The sequence below is a fragment of the Solanum stenotomum genome, chromosome 8 (assembly GCF_019186545.1).
Source record: "Solanum stenotomum isolate F172 chromosome 8, ASM1918654v1, whole genome shotgun sequence".
NCBI lineage: Eukaryota > Viridiplantae > Streptophyta > Magnoliopsida > Solanales > Solanaceae > Solanum > Solanum stenotomum.
Genome location: NC_064289.1, coordinates 59020514 through 59042159, shown reverse-complemented (window position 1 = coordinate 59042159; position 21646 = coordinate 59020514). Strand labels below are relative to the sequence as shown.

The 21646-nt window shown below is 33.8% G+C and overlaps 6 protein-coding genes across 6 annotated transcripts; 2 read left to right on the top strand and 4 right to left on the bottom strand.

Annotated features, from left to right (window-relative positions):
* Positions 1 to 2087, top strand: LOC125874684 (bZIP transcription factor 53-like). The gene is made up of 2 exons (XM_049555680.1): positions 1 to 130; positions 1179 to 2087. Exon 2 carries the CDS (start codon positions 1538 to 1540, stop codon positions 1970 to 1972), a length of 435 nt encoding a protein of 144 aa, XP_049411637.1. The 5' UTR covers positions 1 to 130; positions 1179 to 1537; the 3' UTR covers positions 1973 to 2087.
* Positions 2088 to 2722: 635 nt separating this feature from the next.
* LOC125874853 (calvin cycle protein CP12-1, chloroplastic-like) lies at positions 2723 to 3211 on the bottom strand. Its single transcript, XM_049555889.1, has one exon. The coding sequence runs from the start codon at positions 3161 to 3163 to the stop codon at positions 2774 to 2776; it is 390 nt and encodes a 129-aa protein (XP_049411846.1). The 5' UTR covers positions 3164 to 3211; the 3' UTR covers positions 2723 to 2773.
* An 821-nt stretch (positions 3212 to 4032) lies between these two features.
* Positions 4033 to 5694, top strand: LOC125875179 (pentatricopeptide repeat-containing protein At1g09220, mitochondrial). Its single transcript, XM_049556274.1, has one exon. It carries the CDS (start codon positions 4191 to 4193, stop codon positions 5589 to 5591), a length of 1401 nt encoding a protein of 466 aa, XP_049412231.1. The 5' UTR covers positions 4033 to 4190; the 3' UTR covers positions 5592 to 5694.
* An 852-nt stretch (positions 5695 to 6546) lies between these two features.
* LOC125875003 (DELLA protein RGL1-like) lies at positions 6547 to 8396 on the bottom strand. The gene is made up of 2 exons (XM_049556052.1): positions 7647 to 8396; positions 6547 to 7559 (listed from the first exon to the last, which is right to left on the bottom strand). Exons 1-2 carry the CDS (start codon positions 8386 to 8388, stop codon positions 6547 to 6549), a joined length of 1755 nt encoding a protein of 584 aa, XP_049412009.1. The 5' UTR covers positions 8389 to 8396.
* Positions 8397 to 9260: 864 nt separating this feature from the next.
* On the bottom strand, positions 9261 to 10118 carry LOC125873986 (uncharacterized). The gene has a single exon (XM_049554795.1). The coding sequence runs from the start codon at positions 10116 to 10118 to the stop codon at positions 9261 to 9263; it is 858 nt and encodes a 285-aa protein (XP_049410752.1).
* Positions 10119 to 12374: 2256 nt separating this feature from the next.
* LOC125873390 (uncharacterized) lies at positions 12375 to 16650 on the bottom strand. The gene is made up of 7 exons (XM_049554326.1): positions 16355 to 16650; positions 14810 to 15367; positions 13315 to 14101; positions 13109 to 13209; positions 12937 to 13023; positions 12735 to 12856; positions 12375 to 12643 (listed from the first exon to the last, which is right to left on the bottom strand). The coding sequence occupies exons 2-7, from the start codon at positions 15350 to 15352 to the stop codon at positions 12511 to 12513; spliced, it is 1773 nt and encodes a 590-aa protein (XP_049410283.1). The 5' UTR covers positions 15353 to 15367; positions 16355 to 16650; the 3' UTR covers positions 12375 to 12510.
* Between the last annotated feature and the right edge of the window lie 4996 nt (positions 16651 to 21646).

Genomic DNA, 21646 nt, shown 5'->3' with positions numbered 1-21646 from the left:
ACAACTTTCCTTAAAATAATAATAAAAAAAACTCAAAAAGCTTCTTCTCCTCCCCTATATAAACCCCATTCTCTCCTCCTTTGTAACATTCTTTCAACCTTTTGGTTCTACAACTTCCCTCTTTGCAAAGGTAAGCTTTCATTCTCCTTTACCCTTTTTCCTTTTTTGCTTTCTTTATTTTGTGTGTTTTGATTTAGCTTTTTTGTTTGTTCTTTATGCGTTTTTTTAGTTCTTTTGTTTGTTTTGTTTGATGATTGTTCAATTTGTGTTGATGGTAAAGAGAAATTGGATCTTATGCCTATAAAGATTTGAACTTTTTTAAACTGAGAAAAGACAAAAGATTTGAAGTTAAGTACGTTTACCCCTTTATATAGGTATTAGAAAGCTCTTCTGTTTGTTTTGTTTGATGATTTTCGAATTTGTGTTGATGGTAAAGAGTAGATGGATCTTATGCCTATAAAGTTTTGAACTTTTTTATCTGAGAAAGAGAAAAAAGATTTGAACTTTAGTACTTTTACCCCTTTATATAGGGATTAGAAAGTTCTTCTGTTTGTTTTGTTTGATGATTTTCCAATTTGTGTTGATGGTAAAGAGTAGATGGATCTCATGCCTAAAAAGATTTGAACTTTTTTAATTGAGTAAATAAAAAAGATCTGAACTTTAGTAATTTTACCCCTTTTTATGAGATTAGAATCAAAACAACCAACTTTATTGTGCAGGTTAATCATCTGATATCAATTGATTTGGTGACCCTTAATTTAGTGACATTTGTTTTAGGGTTTGCAAAAACAGTAATTTGGTTTAGTTCTTTCAGCAAAAAAAAAAAAGAACTCTTTATCGAAGATCTTCAAACTCACATTTCCAAATCTTTCAAAAATCCAAAAGGATTTGAAGACTAGTTTTTAATTTTGTTGAAAGATTTGAAGGATTTTGTGTATGGTCTGTGTACACAGTACACACTACCCTCCCTAGATCCCATTTGTATGTTGTTGATGTTGTTGTTATATTTGTTGTATTTGAAGAATTAAGTTGAGAAATCTTTAAAAGATTAGAATTTTGTTGAGGTAGCAGAACATATGTTGTTGTTGTTATGTTCTTTTTGTGGTTGAATTTTGTTTTTGCCTTTTGATTGTGTTTCTGAAAAGTTTTCTAATATAGTCTGTTGTGTTTGATTGCAGATCTTTTTTGTGAATACTTTCACTTGCTGTCTGGATTTGGATATTCTACAAAAGAAATTTTTGGTTTCTGGAAGATTGATTGGGGTTTCTTACAAAGTTCCAATGTTTGATTCTTAGTTTCAAAATTTCTTCATGTCATTCTCTACTCGCGTGCGTCGAGTTCGGATTCTGCATTCTTTCTCAGTAGTTTTTCTTTACTGGTTCTACGTGTTTTCATGAACTAGCCCTCATCATTGTCTTTTTCCAATTTGATTTAGAAATTCCATAGCCACACTATCAAAAGTTTGGTGCTTGAACAAATTATACATAGTTACCTATTATTCCATTTTTTTATCATTCATCCAATCTGCCTGAGAGACATGGCTTCGACTCCACAATTGGTGAGTTCTGGTTCAGATGCAGACCAGAGGTATGCAAAGTTTGACGAAAGGAAAAGGAAGAGAATGGAATCCAACCGTGAGTCTGCCAAGAGGTCACGGATGAAGAAGCAGCAGCGTTTGGAGGAGTTATGTAGCGAAACAACACAGCTGCAGAACCAGAACAGTATCTGCCACAATAAGATTGATTCTGTTGAAAGGAACTATCGTGCCATTGATGCAGAGAACAATGTGCTGAGGGCTCAGCTGGCAGAATTGACTGAACGGTTGAATTCACTGAACTCACTCACCCAATTTTGGGCTGATACTACTGGATTTCCTGTGGACATTCCTGAAATTCCGGACACTTTGCTGGAGCCATGGCAACTGCCTTGCCCAATTCAACCTATCACTGCTTCTGATATGTTCCAGTTTTGAGCTGCTGGTCTGATGATTTACGAGAATGGAATAGAGAAAAGCGTATTAAATATCTAGTTTGATATTAGCATTGTAGCTTTTGTTTCTGACTAGTCATGGTTGGTTTTGGCTATTATTGGTATCTGACTATCTAGTTTGTTATTTTTAGTATTTTGTCGATTTTATTAGTCTGTTGGATGTTATATGGAGTACTATGAATGAGATGGCCATTCTTATATCTATGAAATTGCTGTGTGTATTCTGTGTTATTGTGGATTTGTTTATCCTATTTTTTCCATGCTTTTCATGTGTTCACTATTTTGATTATTGGATGTCAATGCTCTTATAGGGCAAAGAGTTTCCACAAGGAACTCTTTTTTCGATTTGTAAGAGTTGAACTAGTGATATGTCTTCCCATCTGCCGTCTTCGTGGACAGGTATTTGGCATCTGTGTTTGTGGGAGATAGCATATACTCCGTAAAATTAGATCGGTGGTTGAATCAAATTGATATAATTATGAATGAATTTTTATAAATATATAATCCAATATGCTAGAGTAGTGCTGTGCATACACAACTTCATCCTAAACTTTTAAAGGTGGAAAAACTATTTTCAATTTCATGTATATTCAAACTATATCACATAAATTAAAATTCGTTCGAGTAGGTATAATTAAACACCATACATAAGATAAGATTAACTTTTGCAATATTCATCATGGAGATAAAACAGAGGAGTGAGTATCAAATTACCATTTGAAAACAGAAAAAAAAAAAAAACACAACACATGAGTAGCTACTATCATCATAATCATAATCATAATCAATTATCATAAGTGCGGCATTCATCCGTTTCTGGATTATCCTTACAATAATTCTCCAGCACATCTGATTCCTTCTTCCTATCCCTCGCATGGCTCGCCGCCGCACTCGTCTCTTCCACCACATCCCACGCCGCCTTACACTCACCGCTCACCGGATCCTCCGCACAAGCTTCTTCAGCTTCTTTTACACTTTCCGCAACTAAATCAGATAGCTTCTTATCCGGAACTACTCTGGGTACTACTACATACATCCTCCCGTAACCGAATTGACCTGATTTCTTCCATGGACTGTTTAGGGTTGGGAATTTCAACGGTTGAATTTTGGGGGAATCGGATGATTTGGCTGAAATTCTTGGCGTTGTGATACTAACACCAGCTATGGACGCCATTTTTTTTTGCTCTGTGTTAAGGTGAAGAAGATGTTTTTTCTTATTGTGTTGGGAATGAAATTATCATTTTTGGATAGGAGATTGGTATATATTATCAAAGATGAAATGAGTAATGAACACACATTTCTTATCATTTTGTTGGCCAATGGTTAACATCCACGTCATGAAGATGACATCCAAAGATATTTTGTGTTAAAAATATATTTATTGTTATATTTAAATTTTATTAAAAAGTTACATTAGATCCCCGTGAAGTCACCAAATAAATTGTCAAGTAAATAAATTAGATTTAGACACGATTGTTGGTTGTGACAATACGGATTTGACCCACTCCTATCCACTTTGAGCTACCGTCATATGTTAAAAATATCGAGGGATATACTAAACTTAACTACTCCCTTAATTGAGAATTGTATCGCTATCTTTCTATCGATACAAAAAAAGTCTCGTTTAGGATTGATTTGGTGTAAGCCATGTTATCTTTTAATTATTTTATCTTTGACTATTGTATCTAATAATAGTATATTTTCGTTTATTATCTTTTTATAGTAAATTCATATTTTTTTATATCAATTTTACATTTTTAAAAAAAAACATATAATATTCAAACATTATATTAATTAATAAAATTACATATAATACACTTTGTGCTTCTGAGTCATGAGCTATCAGGTTGAAGTTCCAACAAAGGTCTCACCCTTGATAAACAAGATTATGTAATACGTGTTGTTATTGATGATGAGAGGTGATAGATATTTGTGAAATGAATCGAGTGAAAAAAAAACTGATCCGAAGTAAATGGGAAAAAAAAATACAACTATTTAAACATAGTGTTAAGATGAAGTTTATTATTCCATTTACAAGCTTGCACAGCCATTTGCTTGCTAGTATTTTCTTGAATTGCGTTTCGCCATAGACAGTGAAGCTCGAATTCTGAAATGGGTATTTTCCAACAAAGTTGAGAGCTTTTCTCCGCTCTCAAATTGAGTCCATTAATGTTTCAAAGAATGAAACTTTGCTGCTTTTAATGGGCAGAGATGTTCATCATCTTCTTAGTCTTGTTAAAAAGCACCAAAACTATCGCAAAGCAATTCAGCAAATTCATACTCAGTTAATATTCACCACAGCAGAAAACACCTTCAACTCAACTTCTTCAATACCCATTTTATTAACTCTCTGGAACTCTTTAATTCGACATTACTCTCTTGGTATTTTCCCACAAGAATCTTGTTTTCTGTTCAAACAATTGCGGTTACAGTATCACCCCATTATCTTTTTTGATAGTTTTACATATTCATTCTTGATTAAAGGGTCAGCTAATTTAGGAAAGTTTTGTATTGGGAAGCAGATTCATTGTTTGAGTTTGAAGGATGGATTTGAATCTCATGTGTATGTGCAAACTGCATTGGTTAATATGTATGGGGAATGTGGGTTGGTTGGTGAAGCCAAGAAGGTGTTTGATGAAATGCCTGTGAGAAATTCTGTGACTTGGAATGCTTTGATCAGTGGTTGTATTAAATGGGGTGATGTTAAGGTTGCTCGGGCGGTGTTTGATGTAATGCCGGAGAAGAATGTTATTTCATGGACGGGTCTTATCGATGGGTATACAAGGATGGGCCGGTTTAATGAGGCGTTGTCATTGTTTCGGGAAATGGTTGTGGTTGAGGGGATTAAACCTAGTGAAGTGACTCTTTTGGCAATTTTCCCTGCTATTTGGAATGTTCGGTGTCTAGAGTGTTGTGGAATGATTCATGCTTACGGGGAGAAAAGTGGTATTTATGTGTTTGATATTCGTGTTATGAATTCGCTTGTGGATGCTTATGCTAAATGTGGAAGTATAGACGATGCTGTGAGAGCTTTTGAGGATATATCAGATGAAAGAAAGAATTTGGTGTCATGGACGTCAATAATATCAGGATATGCAATGCATGGGATGGCAAACGAAGCGTCCGATAGTTATAAGATGATGGTGGATGCAGGTATTGAACCAAATCGCATAACTTTTTTGAGTATGCTCAATGCTTGCAGTCATGGAGGTTTGGTGGATGAGGGACTCGAGTTTCTCAGAAAGATGGTTGATGAGTTTGGGATTCAACCAGACATTAAGCATTATGGATGCTTGATTGACATGTTAGGGAGGGAAGGTAGGTTAGAAGAAGCAGAAAAGATAGCATTGGAGATACCTAATACAATGTCAAATGTTGTGATTTGGAGAACACTATTAGGTGCTTGTAGTTTTCATGATAATGCAGATATGGGAGAAAGAGTTATGCAGAAGATCATGGAGATGGAAAAAAAATATGGTGGCGATTATGTGCTTCTTTCTAATATCCTTGCAGGTATGGGCAGGTATGTGGATTCTGAGGGTGTGAGGAGAGTGATGGATGAACAAAATGCATTTAAAGCTCCTGGTGTTAGCTTTGCTTAATCTAAGATTGTAAACTGACTGATTCATTAATCATAAATCACATTTTCCTTGACGTGGTTCTTTTACGGGAAACAGGACCAGCACCAAATTGGTGTTTTCTGCATTTCTTAGTTTATTCTCATTTAATTCGTGCCTCATTTAGTCCGTTGGTTGAACTAATCTAAGAGCTTTTGTTAAGAGAAAGTTGCCTCCTAAAAGAGGCAGCCTGATGCGGAAGGACAAGGGATAAAAAAGGCAGCCTGGTGCACAAAGCATCCTAGAGATATAGCCTTCTATCCATGATAGATTTAGGTTACATCGTAAAAGCATAGTTTTTTGAAAAATCATGTAGATACCCAAGATGATGCCAGATATAATAACACCACAACAACAACGTCCCAATCGCAAGCAAGTTGGGATTGTTTGGGATCGGTTATATAAATCCTCACTTACTATGTTGCTCCATTTAATCTCATCGCAGAGCAATATTGTATGCAATAAAATGAAAAAAAAAAAAAGTTCTCTGCAATGTTTCTGGCATATAAATCTTCAGCAGATATAAAATATTTCTTTGAATACATAGGACCTTTAGTAAATGTACTAATATGGCTAAAACATATTGCCAACTAGTTGGTATCACTTATATTTATCTTTTTCTTCCATTGTGCCCTATTTCTCGGTAGGCCTACATGAATTCCAAGAGATTGTAGGTCTTTCGAGGCAACTTCCTTCCATGTGATTTTAGGTCTATCTTGTCCCATTCACCTTTACTCGCCATAATTGACACGGAGGCCAATGCTAGACATAACCCAACCATCTCAAGCATTTTCTCTTGTTTTATCCTCATTGTGTGTTTGCTTGCACCTATTCCCTAGCTACAACAACTCTAAGGGTATACAAAAGAATAGAGCAAGTTAAGTATCCTACTAATGCCCTTGACATGTAATTGTCCTTAAAGGTCCCCTTTTCAATGTCTTTACAAAAACTTCCAAATAGAAACAGATTCAATGGGTGTTCCCTTCCATCCAACTAGGAGGGCCTTCCCATCATTTTGAACAATGCAGGAACTGCCATGGGAAAATTGCTTGAGAATCAGATTTGCTTGATATCGAGATGACTCGCTGAGCTCCATTTCCACCATTCCAAACCTTGCGAAGTATGCTCTCCATACATCAAGCTTAACATTCCGAGTGAACCTTTCTGCACCCTCAGCTGCAACCATATTCCGGATTCCTTCACCAATGTGAAATACTTCAATCCTCTTTCTGACCAAATTGTCTCTATCCATGCAGTCTTCTAAGCAATCAAAAAGCACACTATAAAAGAAAAGTGCCTCCACGAAACGGTTCAAAAATGAAGGTGAATTATGGTTTGCTTCAACTTCACAGACAACAACCACAGATGGTCTTAATCCTCTGATTACTCGCATCGTGTTGTCCAAATAATCTTGCCGGCAGATCATTGTTCTTAGTACTGTGTAACAATAGACAGCTACAGTTTCATCTGCTTTAACATTGACTGATTCTTCCTTGAGATCTTTCATGTCAGACATAAAGACCATATCAAATGAAAAGGGAAGATTCAAGGATTTGGCAAAACTTTGTAATCTCTTGCCTGTTTCTTTGATTTTCTCTTTTTCTTGGTGTCCAATGGCTGTTATCTTCAGAAGCTCAATTGGACAGTCACGTCGTTCTGAAAGAGCTTGCATCAAGCCTGTACACTGAATTCCACTTCTGATATTGAAGTCAACCAAATGGATCTTGGTTGCACCTTTGACATTTTCAACTATTGCCTGATTTCCCGCGAATTGCATTACTTGACTGAAGGGAATTTCTGTATGGCATGTTAAGGATTCAGGTGTATTACCTAATGCCAGAGTGCTTAAAAACCTAAACTTTCTTTCAAAACATGGGGACCTTCCTATTTCTCGATCAATCCTTTCTTGTAAAGCTTCACCAAAATAGAAACAAAGTCTCTGGATTGGATTACCTATTCAAGATATAAACAAGTTAGTAAATGTGTACTCTCTCTAATAGCTTAAGCTTTTAGACGACATGAAACACAATTCAATGTTACCTGTAGCAGATGCCTTCCACAGGCAGTGTGCAATAGATTGGCTAGCCAAATGAAATTGCTGCTGATCCACTTCTTCTGCAGCAGCTAGAAGGAGGTGAACAAGTTCCATGTCCTTTGTTTGCTCTATGGAAAGGCCCGAAAGTGATGAAGCATACGGATGTATAAACATAGAAAGACCATCTACCCTTTGGGTGGAGTACTGGATATATCTTTCTCCAGCAACTCGTAAGATTTCTTCTGTTGACAACTTAGAGATGTTACTTACACGAGCCTCGTTGCTGAGTAATACATTGCTCAAGTTTTCCTCACTTGGTTTCTTGAACAATCTCCCACAATTGTTCAAGAGCTCCAAAGATGCTAAAGAAATGGAATTTGTTTTCTCTCCATGGAAATTGTCAAGCCTTGGCTCCTGAGGCTGAATCCCATTAGATGCTTCTGGGGTCGTTTGAATTTGGATAGGCTGCAGGGGCAAGTCCATGTTGGAAGAATCATCACTTTGTGTCCAGTGATCTGAAATGCTTTGTTGCTGATCTTCCAATGACTGAACTTGTTTGTCAGATGTATTATCTTGATATTTAAGGTCAAATACAGTGTAAAGAGAATCAAGATCCTCACTGTCCAATTCAAACCAAGGATCTACGGCGCCATTGTTGATCAATTCATTTCTCCCACACTCTTGAACATGATTGTGACCACCCTGGAAAACACTGAAATCAATGGTGGGGATTGGGATTTGATCCATGATCCCAATTCCAGGACCAGTTAAAGTGGAGACTTGATCAAATTTTTAGTCTTGGTGATGTTTGGCTTTCAATAACCTGTGTTTTACTTATATCAAGGGAATACACTCAGTATGACCTCAACAAGGATGAAAGTGAAGTTCCTGTCCTCGCGTAACAAAATAACTTGGTCATGGTGAAAGGTTAAAAGATTGAAACTGCGGTGATTTTGTTTCCATGGCTGAGACAAGCAGAAAGTCCAGATGAAAGATAGTCCTCTTAACAGAATTGTATTGTTTGTATCTCTTAGAGCAACTTTTACTGAGATAGCAAAGATCATATTAAGGATTTATGCATTTGGACTCTATGCTTGAGACAATGAGAAACTTTTAAAAGGCATAATGTCATGGTTAGAAAGAAATGACAAAAGAGATAAGTTAATCACAAAAAAAGAAAGTTTGCAGGCCAAATGTTTGTCTGAGAACAATGACATGCAAATGTTGAGTGACTTGTGTTTGTGAATACAAGTTCAAGCCCTACATCAAGCGAACTAACTCTGGTATTTAAGTGGAGAGGGATAGAGGAACGGGCCCATGTCTTCAAGTTTTGAAAGCTGTGGCTGGCCCAAAAGGTCTACACCCAACAGATTCCTCGATAACAACAACAACAAACTCAATGAAATCCCACAAGTGGGGTCTGGAGGTAGAGTATATGAAGACCCTTGGCTTTGTCGGTAATAAAAGAAATGAATATTTGTATTTGCATTTGTTTAACTCAAAAATAGAAAAAATACATATATGTCCCCTTCTTTGACAAAGCAAATTCTGTTTAACAATCAGCATTACAACTGTCTTAACAGAGACAGGAACAGAAAATGTCAAAACTACGCTCTTAATTAGACCTTTTCATCATTTCTTGTACAACAGCCTGCATTGTCTGAATCAACCACAATATTCCCACAAAACAATACAAAACTTAGCCAAATTAGTCCCTTCACTACCTTAACCATACCAATTGCCACAGTCACATAATACAACCACCAACCAACAAAATCAACCAAACCAACACTACCAAATAAGTCTCTTTTCACCTCAGCCACAACCACTAAAGACTCAACTTCATCCCCTAACTTACACCACCACAAAATACCAAAACTCATTGCCATAGCCACCTTCTCAACATACCTATCCTCCGTCTCAACGCCAAAAATTGTGTCATCCACCACCGGTTTCACTACTTTCTTGGACCAAAACAATGTTGTCTCATGCAATCCCATGAAAAACAAACTTCTCGTCAATAAATATAATCTTTCGTGACTAAAACTAGTACCATCTATTCCAACAGCTATACTACCTTCTACGCCTATGCACGCACAAATTTGAAATGTGAAAAGTAAAAACCACGACATATAAAGACGAGATTTTGAAATCATGTGATCAGACAGAGTTCGTCCTGTCAAGCATTGAGTCAAAGCAGAAATGCTGACAAGTGGAGTTAGTAGTCGAAGAAAAGTAGGATTTGCATAGAGAAAGAGCTTGACAAGTAGTGTATCGGGCTCCATGTAATCTGATGTGGCAATGAGATAGCGAGTGACTGACAGCCTAGCGAGGACGATAAAGGAGAGAGGAAGGAGAAGGCTGAGGAGGATAATGGTAAGGCATTGAAATGACTCTCTTAACATATTGACAACATAGTCTGAGATTGAAACGGCTTTTTTCTCTGGTTGTTGATAGAATTCTGAACTCGAACCCATTTAATGTAACTTATACTTAGTTAACAAGAAGAAAAAAAGATTATTATTTTTTTTGGTTAGCAACAGGATTTGAGAAGTACATAAAGGGATGAGGAGTATATATAATTTGATCAAAAAATTATAAAGTGCTTGTCACGATGATATTCTTTGCATAAGGTTGACATATGATATTTAAAGAATTTGGTGTGTATAATTTTTATTCCAATTATGTACGGTACTTTAGTTTATTATTATTTTTTTTTTTTAACAAATTTGGTGGTCATATAGCACGTAAGATATATTCATGATTAAGTGTTTCCTTTATTCTATTTCCTAATTTGATTTAACACTCAACATAGTGATAAAGCAGCGACGTAGTCATATACAATGATGAATAATTAATCGAACATTTTTCATTCAGAAATTATATAATATATATAGAAAATTATATTATGTTTGTACGTAAAAAAATGGAAAAAGGGTCTGAAAAGTATTTCAACTTTGGCCGAAATTGTTGTTACGATACTAAACTTTATGGAGGATCTTTTACCCCTGCACTATTTAATAGTGTATTTTAAAGGTTTATATGTGCCCACGCGGACACATTACTATTTAAAATGATGCAATATTTATAATGTCCACATAGGTACATATATACCTTTAAAATACCATTATCAAATAGTACCGGGGTAAAAGGTCATTTCCAAAGTTTGGTATCGTAACAACAATTTCAGCCAAAGTTAGAGTATTTTTCAGACTTTTTTCCCTAAAAAAATTACTGTACTTTTTCTTATATTTAGGCATGGGTGATGAGTTGCTTAAATTTATTTAGAAATGCATGCACTGACCTAAGTATTTGGCGAAATTTTGTACAAAATAAGTAACCCTTCCGATCCATTAAATATGTGTTGGATAACTGACCATTTAAACATGGATCAAGTATGAATATTATCCATATTGTTCACTAACAATGTATATTCATAAGCCAATATTATCAATACTCATTTGTTTGCTTGTTATTTAAATTTTTTATGAGTTTTTACTATATGAGAATCTAACCTTATTTAGATATTTACCTTGTGTTCATTGTACTATTTTTATTTTAACCCGCTCATATCCAATCATACTAGTCTATTCGTCATTTATGCACATTCGTAGATTTTTTGCACCAAAGAGGAAGGAATTTTTTTCCTATTTTCATGAATTTCACGGCTCGATAATAATCAATTAATCTCTATAAAGGAATTCAAATTAATTAAGTTGATTTCTAAATATTAGGGTTAAATCAAACTAATTAAGTCGATTTTTGTCACTCTTATAAAAATATGTAATATACACTTCAAACACATATTCCAGACAACAAGTGGCAAATATTTATGCGTTTGACCAATCAAAATTAGACATTATGCATTGTTTTAATATTTGCAACTTAACCATTGTTGTTAGATACTAATTACTATTAGTTAGACTTATATTGCTCCATTTTAGAGAGAAAAATCTTAAATTATAAGTGTTTGATCGTGACAACGATAAATGCCACCAAATGCAACGTGATGGCATTATACATGTGGCCTTTTACTTCTTCACCTATACTAGATTCTAAGATTTGGATTTGGCCCTTAAAATAGAATATAGTTATAATCTAATTAATTAATTAAACAGCCACAAAGGACTTAGACAATATTTGGCATTTGCATCCAAAAACAGGCCTCATAAATATGGTGTACACCCCGACTGATTCCCCAGTACCTACTACTCTTCTAATACTTGTTACCTACCACCAACATGCAAAACCTGGCAACTGTCTAATCAGATACCTGACTGTTCTTGTTAATAGGATTTGTCACTATTAACAAAGCTGCAAGTCACATGAAATTACACTCAATGACTTTGAAAAGCAAGCGAGCTCAAAAGTTCAAAATCAACTACCTAGGCCATCACCTGTCAAGGAAGGAAAGAAATCAGAGATGTTTTGAAGATAAGTAGTTCTATACAACAGTTAAAGATGAACTGTTTAATGCTTTACTATTTTTGGTGTAAAAAAAGTACCTTGACTGTTACCACTCTATTCAAAATTTGATCTCAGCTTACTTGTCACAAGAATGGCACTACCAGAGCTCAAACCATAGCTATGAGCTCATCAATTAAATGGAGCAGCATTTTATGAAATGCGTACCCAAAAGAAATAGACGGAGTCAACAAACCGATATAAAGTGAATACAACTTCCCATAGCAACAAGAATATAAAGTGTTCAAGAAATGTTTGATCAACCATAACACAGACCAATAGTTTTGGAAGATGATCCATGGAGTAATTCACAAATACAAAAGAAAACAGTAACCAACAAGAAATAATAGCACTCTCCTCAATAAAACCTGCTTATGTCACAACTAAACTATGTTAGCAGGCCTTTTAATCCTTCATCTTTGCATGAATTGCCTTGTAGCACTTAAGACTGCAAAGACGAAGGTTTGACTTCGGATCCCGGTAATTGGATGGGTTCACACAGGAAGGACCAGCACATTTTTCACGAGGGGGAGGATAACTGGAATATAGCAACAAAATCACAAAGCACAAACAGTAAGAACCTTAAATGAATATTAATCATAAAAATTAAGGCTCAACGATATCCTTACCTGCAAGGCTTCGAGTCAAAAATACTTGGCAAACCCATATCGTGAGGGAATGTAACAACAGTTCCAGTTGGGCCCATAACTGTTCTGATAGTGTTTGGAGCAAGCTCTTTGGCAGCCTTCTCCTGCAGGATACAACAATTAATTGATCATTAGCTTGATAACATTAACGAAGTTGCAGCCTAGAAAACACATGGGAGGATACCTGTGCCAACTCTTCCTGCTGCTTCTTTATTTTCTCTTGCTTCTTCTTGTTGGAATCTTGACCTAGTATTTTTCTAATTGCCTCAGCCTGCAAGATTCAACAAGTTATGCTCATTTCAGCATCATAAAATCTAAAAAAACGATCAAAAGCAAGAACAAAAACAACGGCAAACCTCTGATTCCCGAGCTGCCTCCTCATATCGTATTCTACGTTTCTGAGCAGCCTTTGCTCTTTTCAGTTGCTGCTCAACATCTGAGAGCTTCTCCTTTTGTTCTGCAAAAATAGCAGGGATGACAAGACAAATTTTGTACTATCAGAAAAGGTGCTTGAGGAATGGGACAACACTGCAAGACATGAGTAAACACAAAATTTTCTCACTTTGAGGTGGTGCTGGAGGACAACTGTAGGGATACCCAATCTGATTCACAGAAGTAGCAGATGAATCCCTTCTTGATAGAAGAGCCCGTTGTCGTGTTGTAAGACTTATTTCACTCTTTGTTTCAACCGATGTCTCATAGGACTCCTTCATTTGCTTCTCCTTCTTCTTTGTCCGCTTGGTCTCTCCATCAGACAATAGTTCTTCCTTCTTATAATCAGGATCCTCAGAACCTCGATTTGATTTTCTGTAAACTTCTTTGCCAGACAGAAGAGCCTGTTGTCGTGGACGTGTTGTAAGACTTATTTCACTCTTTGTTTCAACCGGTGTCTCATAGGACTCCATTTGTTTATCCTTCTTCTTTGTCCGCTTGGCCTCTCCATCAGACAATAGTTCTTCCTCCTCATAATCAGTATACTCAGAACCTTGATTTGATATTCTTTTAACTTCTTTGCCTGACCTTCCAACATCTTCCAACATTTCATACTTATCGACCTTCAAACCCCCGGAAAGACTTCTTGTCTTAGTTAGTTCTTCCCCCACATTATGCTTCTCCAAGTAGTGAATCTCATCCTCCTCATCAAGCTCATCCAAAATAAGCCTCCTTCGCCTGTGGACCTTACGATTTTGATGTGGCTTGTCTCCTTGTTTTTTAAACACATTCTTCATCGGCATCTTCTTCATATTGCTTTTGCTAGCACCAAAAGTGCCTCCTGGGAAATCCTTGCACAAAATTCCTTTCGACCTACTTTTCTTATCTGCAAGAGGACCGTCTTCACTTGAATTGTCCTGAAACCCAGAGAGACAATTCAAATGAAAGATCAGCATTACCAGGATTATTAAAAGATAATCTATTGTCACATAATAGCCATACACATAAGTAAATGAACAATGGAATAATCACAAGTCGCATTTTTAAAGAAATTGCAATGACTAACTTTCTTGCTCACTAATTTGGAAAGGAAGTAGTGAATCTCCAAATTAGCTACCAAAAAGAATGCTTCTTGGACACATTCATTATTCATCCCCTGAGAATAACCAAATTTAGATGTTGCTTTATGTGTTCTCTTTTCCATATTTCGGATACTAGACGGAAACTAGTATTCCCTCCATCCATGTTTACTTGTTTATGTTTGACTTGGCACACCCCTTAAAAAGCAATAAATAAAAAAATAGTTTTACAATATCAACCCTACTTCTTATAAGTATCTCACTCATTGAGAAATGAATAGGAAATAATTAGTACTAAATAATAAAGGTAAAAAAGGTATAAATTGATAAATTATCTCTTGATTTTCTAAATTGGACAAGTAAAGGTGAACATATATTATTAGTACAATGGACAAGTAACAGTGGACGGAGGGAGCAGGTGGCAAATTCTTATGTGGCCTCTCCTCGAAACCAACCATAATTTCTACTAGACAATATCTGACAAAATATAATTAAGATTCGGTGGATTTAGAGAATTCAAAAGATTAAGTCGAGTGTTCTATAAACCTGAGGAGTGAGATTCTGCCGAGGCTGAGAGGCATCAGAGGGTTGTGCACTTTTAGAAGACAATAAACTGCCAGATGATCCATAAGAACTGTTTTTGGTTTGAATAATGCCAGTCGCTCCACCAATTTTCAGCTTCAACTTTTCCAGCTTGCTATCATTAGCTACACCGTCCCTAGCATTCCCCAACTGCCTAACAGACGCACCATGCCTGGGATTCGTATCATCTCCTGCACATGCATTATCATATGTCGCTGTAGATCCCTCATGCTCCTTGTTCTTTTTAGAAGAATAATCACCTTTGAACCTGTTAGCAGAAGAATCTCTAGATATAGAGTAATTGAGGTTGTCGATTCTCCCTCCTGCATTAGCATCATCACTATACTCATCGCTAGAGGCACTATCTGAAAGTGATGTCTGGGGTGAGTGAACACGGCATGCAGGAACTGTCAGATTCTCTGTCCTAGGTCGCCGCAGCATCTGGCTTCTTTTCTTTCTAACAGTAGAAATGAGCCCTTTGCATCGACTACCATCACTGTCATCCATGATGTATGAGAAGATCTGTGCTACCACAAGCAAATGTGTACCAATTAGATTGTTAAAAGTACACAATACAAGATAAACCCAAGATGTAAGGCCAAGATGTAAATATATCATCAATAAATTGAAATGATCACCCGAACAACAACATACCTAGTATAGTCTCCACAAAAGAGACCTTACCCCTACCTGAGAAGTAGACAGATTGTTTTTGATAGACCCAAGATAAACAGTTCAAAGCAATCCAGAAAGCGTAAACCGACGTGAAAACATCACAGAGCATACCGAACAATAACTACAACAAAATAATACCATAATCGAAGTACAAGAAACATCATATAGTAACAGAAATCGAAAGATCACCTGAATGACATTGAAATTTTAGACAAAACTACTAGATCACAAAACCCTTTACTCAAAAAAACAAAGTAACTGGATTAACAAGGCATTAGCATGCCACATAAAACACTAATCAGACCACACCAGCAAAAACATTCAAAGAACACGATTTTACATATATGAGCCAATGAACTAAAATCAAGCTCAACAATCAAATCTAAACATATAAACTACACAAAATTCTACCAACAGAATACTCAAACACAAGGAAAACCCACAAAACAAAAAAGAATTCTCCCATGCCAGAACACAAGCACATTAATCAACACACACCCACATGCCAAGAAAATTCATTTTAACAGAAACAAATGACTAAGCACAGAACACTCAAAACACAACAAACCATCAAAGGCAAAACTACCACCACCACAACAACAACAACAAAATAATTCTCACATACCAGAACACAAACACATTAATCAACACACACCCACATCCCAAGAAATTCAATTCAACAGAAACAAATGAATAAACATTCAGACACCTGATAAACAACCAAAAACAAAAAAAAAATTGCACCTTGTTACAACAGTAAGCACAATCAATCAACAGCTTGTTACAACAAGCAACCACATTAGTTGTATTAAGCAAAAAAAAAAAAAAAAGTACCTCCAAAGAGATCAAAAAATTGAAGGATTGTATAAGTCGGCGGAAAAAAAGATGGGTTTTTTTCTGAATGGGGTAGGTTAGGGTAGTGAATAGAACAAATGGGTGTTGCTGAATTTGATGAAATAGTTGTAGTAAAGACAATGAAGATGCTCGTAATCTCTACCATTTTTAATTTTTTTTGTTTTTTCTCAATGTGATCAGTTTTTTCTTCTTGAAATTGGCTTTTAGCCAAACTGAAATTGGCTGGACTCGCCGATTGCTTAATCTCCTCATCATCTTCATCTCTACCGTTTCACTCCTTCATCTTCTTCATCGCTGGGTTTTGGAATGAAGCCAACTTTTTGAGTTGTGTTTTAATGCAAACCATATGTGTATAGATTTTTGGAAAAATAATTTTTCTATTCTCAAGTATAAGGTTTGTATATTATATTTTTGTTAAATTATAAAATTTCGTTCAAAATGTTATTGTTATTGATCTATATGTTAATTAAACATAGTTTATAAATTAAAATTAATAATATATTATGTGTTTTGATAATATGATATGCATGAGATGAATTACGAATCGATGCTGAAAAACGATAATGCTATTAAAATGGATGATTTATTAAGTAAGACATGGTTAAAGATGTTATAATATTACGTTATTTTTCATATGTATGCATCTACTTATATTTATGATTTATAAATCAAAAATAATCTTTTATAAATTATAGAATGATGATTATGACGTAGAATGAATAATTGTATTAAAAGGAATGAAATTAGGAGTTGATGAATATATTACTTGCATGGTACATTTTAGTTGTTGCTCATAGTCACAATATTTATGAAAATTTTAAGTTGATAATTTGTTTTGTTTCAAAAGGAATAAAATTAGGAGTTGACACACATATTAATTGTGTTATATGTTTTAGTTATTTTTCGTAATTAATAGAATAGTTATTGATGTCGTTGTATTTATGGCATTTCAAGTTGATTGGATCTATTTTTTAAAAAAATGAAATTAAGAATTGACGCATATATTGACTGCATGATATGTTTTAATGTTGCTTGCGATCAATAAAATAGTTATAGATGCGGCAATATTTATAATATTTCAAGTTAATTTGATTTGTTTTATAAAGAATAAAATCAAGAATTGACGCATATATTGTTTGCATATTACATTTTAGTAATTGCTCATGACTAATAGAATAGTTACAAATGTCGCAATATTTATGAAATGTCAAGTTGATTTGCTCTATTTCAAAAGAAATAAAATTAAGAGTTGACGTATATATTGTTTGCATGTTATTATTTAGTGTTGTTCGCGATCAATAGAATAATTATATATACGTAATATTTATTATATTTCAAGTTGATTTAATTGGTTTCATAAGAAATAAAATCAGGATTTGACACATATATTGCTTGCATGGTGTATTTAAGCTGTTGCTCATGCAAATAAAATAGTTTCAGATATGATATTGCAAAATTGATTTGACATGTTTCAGAAGAAATAAAACTTGGGGTTAGACACATATATTAATTGCTTGGTACATTTAAGTTATTGCTCACGACTAATAGAATAATTACATGATACCGCAACACTATTATATTTCAAGCTAATTTGATCTGTTTCAAAAGAAATTAAATCATAAGTTGACGTATATATTAATTGCACAATATGTTTTGGTTATTACTGGGGACCAATAGGATAGTTACACATAGCGTAATAGTTATAATATTTAAGTTGATTTAATATGTTCCATAAAAAATAAAATCAAGAGTTAAACAAATATTGCTTATATTGTATGTTTTAGCTGCAATATTTGTGTTATTTACAGCTATATATCTATAATATTGATTATTTATAAGTTAATAAAAACAATCATTCATAGTATACATAATTTATATTTCATGTGTTTCGATCATCAAAATCCAACATGAATAAGTAATTGTACTCACAAATAGTAATATTTTAAGAAACATGAGTTTTTAAGTGAGATTCTAATAAAATATAATTAAAAATATTATAATATGAGTTGTACATCTATAATGTTGATGATTTATAAGGCAATAGTTCATAGGGTATTGAATTTATGTATAACATGTCCAGGGCCGACTCAACAAGATTGGGGGCCTAAAGCGAAATTTAAGGGAGGGGCCCTAATATTTTATTTTGTATAAATTATAGAAACCACATATTATAAGTACTAAATAACATCCTATCCCTTCTAGTTTTTTATTTACCAAATATCCCTTAAAAATGATGTTTGCGGGATACATAGCATTGTGCACGGAATACATTAGGTTTGATACATTCCACATGGCGGGATACATAGCGTTGTGCACGGGATACATAACGTTTGATACATTTCACATAGTGGGATACATAGCGTTGTGCACGGGATACATGCGGGATACATAGGTAAATAAAGGATTTTTGAAATTTTTGAAATAAGTAGGGATAAATGGATATTAAGGTAAGTAAATGAGTGTAGTTAAGTAATTTGTCCTTTTATTTTTTCATCATATATACTTTTATTTAAAATCTACTTTTCTAGTTTTTTTAGATGCAAAATCATTAGTTATTGTTTTATAATCGATTTGTTTTAATATTTCCTTTTCATTTGATAATATAGCTCAATCCATGCAATCTCTCTTGAGACATGTTGATCTTAAATAAAATTCAATCAATTTTAGTTTCGAAAAACTTCTTTTGGCTGTGGCAACGGATAGAGAAACTGTTAACATAATTCTACAAGCAATATGTGTATTTGGAAAAGAATCAAGTCTTTGATTTGATTGCGCATTTTCATTAGATCATTATCTTCTACATGTATTATTTCTCTTAACACTTTCAATTCAAAAAATAAATCTAAACTATCAATAGCAGAATAACTATTATGTGTTAAAGTTCAAGGTTAAGACAATGTTTTTTTTAAATTCTCATCATCTAGTGATCTCAATTTACCACTAAATAAGAAACACAAAATATTTTCATATGCTTCAATTGGTTCAAATCTATTTTGAAGTGAAAAAAATAGCTTGATCTACTCTCTCTCTCTCTCTCTCTCTCTCTCTCTCTCTCTCTCTCTCTATATATATATCTTAAGTAATCCACTCTAGTTTCAAGGGACTTTGTGATTTCGTTATCATTATTTTCATCAAATTATTTTTTACGAAATTCAGGTTCTATATTCACTTCATATGCAATTTTTTAAGTAGAAATCATAGTACTCATAGTACATATAATTTTTTTATAAAAAAAATAACATTTATAAGTAAAAAAAAATGGGGCCCCCCAAAAATATGGGGCCCCAAGCGATTGCTTTAGTGGCCTTGGGGTTAAGACGGCCCTGAACATGTCTTGACCATGATCTTATGTGAAATGAATATTTGGACTCGAAAATGATAATGTTTTGAGAAATAGGTAATTTATTAAGTGGGAGGCATTAATAAAATAGTTAGAAATGCCCTAATATTTATGATATTTTTAAAATTGATATGAACTATTTTAAAAGGAATGAAATCAGGAGTTGGCACATATATATAGCTTGTCTGATATATTTTAGTTATTGCTTGCGATTAATAGAATAATTACAAATGCCGCAATATTTATGGTATTTTAAATTAATTTAATTTGTTTGAAAAAATAATAATCAGAGATTGATGCATATATAGATTGCGTTTGTTTTAGTTACTGAATTACTAATAGAATAATTATAGATGCCACAATATCTTATGATATTTCAAAATGATATATAAAATTTATGTATTCATGTATCTTAATTATATGACACAAATTAAATTATATACCTGTACTTAGAAATGATAATGCCTCGAAAAATAGGTGATTCAAGTAATTTATTAAGTAAGACGCTCAAAAAATAATTAGATATACTACAAGACACGTCTATAATGTTGATGATAGGTAAGTCAATAATAATCTTTCATAATTTATAGAATACATGTATCACGTGTTTTAATCATCGAATGAACAACTACATTTAAATAGTAATGTTTTAGAAAACGGGTGATTCAGGTGATTCATTAAGTGAAGCTCTAATAGAAAATAGTTAGACATATTGTAATATTTATGTTATTTCATGTTGCACATCTAAAACGCTGATGTTTTATAAGTCAATAACAACCTTTTATAGTTTATAGAATCTATGTATCACATGTCTTGATCATCTTACATGAAATTAATAATTGCACTTAGAAATGATGACATTTGGAAAACGAGTGATTCAGGTGATTTATTAAGTGAGATGGTAATAGAATATAGTTAAAGATTTATATTGTAGTAATATTTATGTTATTTCAATTTACACATTTATAATATTGATGATTTAAAAATTAATAATAATCTTTCATTGTCTACAAAATTTATGTACCACATATCTTGATCATTTGACATGAAATGGATAAATGTACATAAAAATGGTAATGTCTTGAAAAATAAGTGACTTATTAAATGAGACTCTAACATAATATTTAGAGATACCTCATACCCAATATATATTTCAGGTTGATTTAACCTCATTGCGGCATATTTAATTGTTGCTATTTACTATAGTACAATTTGTTGTCTCCCATCTGTTTCTAATAATATTTTCATTATAACAACATATGCCGAAAGGAAAGAGATTGTTTTCGACAAATCCTACAAATCTCATAGTTAAATGATGAATGCAATATTTATATACTTCTAATATTTGCATTACAACAACACATTTATTGTAATTGTACAAATGGAATTTGAAGAAAGTGATGTGTACACAATTTTATTCATACCTTGTGAAGAAAATGGTTTTGCAAAATCGAAACTTTTTTTTGGTTAATAAATAATGACATGGATGAGCCTTTTCTCAATCGTAAATGGCATAAACGAGCCAAACTTTTAACAGATGACATAGATGAGCCTTTTTCCAAAATTCGATGGCATATTTGAGCCTTTTCCCTCTAAAATAGTTAATGTGAATAATTTTTTTGTATTAACTAATAATTATTGATTATAGAGGATATTGCGAATAGTACTCAAGGCCAATATTTTCTCTTGAGGTTCTCATTAGCTTAGGAAGCAAATGAGTTCACTAGGCTTTGAGGTCACAATATTCACTCCTATCCATTAATTCATAACTTCTTTAATAATGGCCAAACTAAGATAAACAAAAAGAAAATGTTGACAATTTTCAACTTTTCTTCATTGTAGGTTGTTTCCCAGCATCCTATAGTTGATTAGCTAAACACTTGTTTCATGGATGCCAAGAAATGATCCTGGTCTTTGTACCAAAAGCAAAG